Here is a 2042-nt window from a genome sequence, read left to right as displayed (position 1 = left end):
AGCGTCCTCAGCTCAGCGTCCAGTAAGAATTCCGGCGATTCTCGACTTCAATTGAAAGATATTAGCTCGCCAGTAGGTGACCGTTGTGTGTTAGGCGTGCGTTTGAGTTTGTCTCCGGCTGCTGAGAGCAGCGATGGAATGGTTAGTTAGTCAGGAGGTGATCGTTCGGGCAACATTCAGCCCAGCCAGTGTCACGCATGGCAAAATACACGGTTAAAATACACATGTTCACCCTATTGAGACCAGTTGTTATGGTGGAAACTTTGGCCGCTTTGCGGGACGGGAAAATATCATCAGATCGGAATGAAATTTTGCACAGAACCTTGTACCATAGTATCGACAAGAATTCCGACCCGGCCCGACGAATCCGACAAACTTTTTTTTTTGCCATGAAAATGTGGACCACCCTAGCAGAGAGCCAATACAAACATACTCCCAGGTAGATATGGGCAGTACGGGCAGATAAATATGTCTCAATTCTTTTTTTCAACATTTCAGAAAACTGATATTTTCATATTAGTCATGGCTTTGGCCTAAGAACAAAAGCAGTAAGATAGTTTTCAAGGGGGTCACTGTCATTATGGTGAGTACTGTTTTAGAAAAGGCCATTCTGCTCCTTTTCTTTTGGTTCCATTTCTTTCACTTCAGTTATTTCTGACATCTCTCCCTGTATCAAACCCTCTCCCTACTCTCCTTCCATTCTGAGCAGAAGACTCGATATGAGACCTACATCAGCCTACTTGGGGCCAAAATCCGCACTGAGACAGACGATCTGGAGAAGATCGAGGCCAGCGTGTTGGCGGGTCGGATGATGGAGAGCGTCCTCGTTGGCCGCGATTGCCACCTCCGTAAGACTCAGTCCTCACCGTCCATCAACCAGTCTCACGGTGGCTTGAACGGGAAAGGAGCCGGATGCACTGCCGCGGGTCAGACGAGCTGAAAAGGGTGGAGGACCACGGAGACCACTGCCCTAAAAATGACCTCCCTCAAAGCCAAAAACAGTGTCATGTAACGTGTTATCGGGTCCCCAGGTTGTCGTTTTACCGAAATCAAAATCCTTCCGAAAATGTCTCAACCCTGGTGATAAAGTTTCCTTGAGCAATAGAAGACCATCCCTCGGCACTCTGACAGACCCCCCACCTCGACCTCAGTACTGTTGCACATTGAAAATGATCAGAACTGTGATCACTATTTATTACATCAGTATTATTTTCAAGTCAAACGTGATGCGTTTTGTCTCGAGTCGAAATACGGATTTACTTTTGAGCAGAGCGAATGAGACCGGACAACGCCACAAATGATGTTCAAACACGTCTGGTTCCCTCTCTGTCTGGTGTCTCTGCAGGCAGCGGCTGAGATAGAGGAAGCGGAAATGGTACGACTGTAGCATTTGGGCTTTTGCATTTCAAACTCCCCTTTGGACCTACATATTGGGTGGAGTGTGATTTGCAAAGGCGAAACCACAAATCTGTTACAGAAATTTAAAAAAAACAAACAAAATAAAAACGCACTCAGAAGGATCCTCCCATGGCGAACATATTTATTTATTTATTTAATTAGTAAAAGAAAATCTTTATTGCAGTGAGTGAACGCGCTCTTTTTAAAAACCGTCTCCTTGCACACGCGTAGAGAGCGACGCCCTCGTGGAACTGCTTGCCGGAGGAGCTCGGAGTTGAGTGCCTTACTCACGGCACCTTGACACCAGCTAGTGAGCACACGGTCAACAAGGAAGAACTTGAATCAAAAACGACTTGAAACAGATCCAACTCTTGCTCGAGGTCTCGCGCTGTGATTTCGAAGCCGCCGTTACCCCTACACAATGGCGTGTATTTCATTTTAGTTTTTTTTTTCTATCCAGCATCTCAAAGAAGAAATTAGCATGTGACTGAATGAAAGCACTATGGAATGTTCTGTTCTAAGTGCCACCTTTCTCTTCTTGAAAGACTGCACTGATATTAGTGGGGTGGGAAGTGTTGAAATGGTGATGACTGAACCCTAAAATATTCGTGGAAACACTTCTCAATACAGTTCCGTAGCATTTG

The 2042-nt window shown here is 45.6% G+C and overlaps 1 protein-coding gene across 2 annotated transcripts in view; it reads left to right on the top strand.

The window, feature by feature from the left end:
* psd2 (pleckstrin and Sec7 domain containing 2) overlaps positions 1-1747 on the top strand; it is a 31103-nt gene extending 29356 nt beyond the window's left edge. For both annotated transcript variants that reach the window (XM_019884005.1, XM_019884004.1), the window contains one exon: positions 710-1747. In XM_019884005.1, the coding sequence (XP_019739564.1) occupies positions 710-940 (231 nt within the window). In that variant the 3' untranslated portion in view covers positions 941-1747. The remainder of the gene's footprint in view (positions 1-709) is intronic.
* The last annotated feature ends 295 nt before the right edge of the window (positions 1748-2042 follow it).

The sequence above is a fragment of the Hippocampus comes genome, unplaced genomic scaffold (genome assembly GCF_001891065.2).
Source record: "Hippocampus comes isolate QL1 unplaced genomic scaffold, H_comes_QL1_v1.1 scaffold156, whole genome shotgun sequence".
Taxonomy (NCBI): Eukaryota; Metazoa; Chordata; class Actinopteri; order Syngnathiformes; family Syngnathidae; genus Hippocampus; species Hippocampus comes.
Note: the sequence above shows the minus strand (reverse complement) of the source record. Positions and strands in the feature narration are given on the sequence as shown.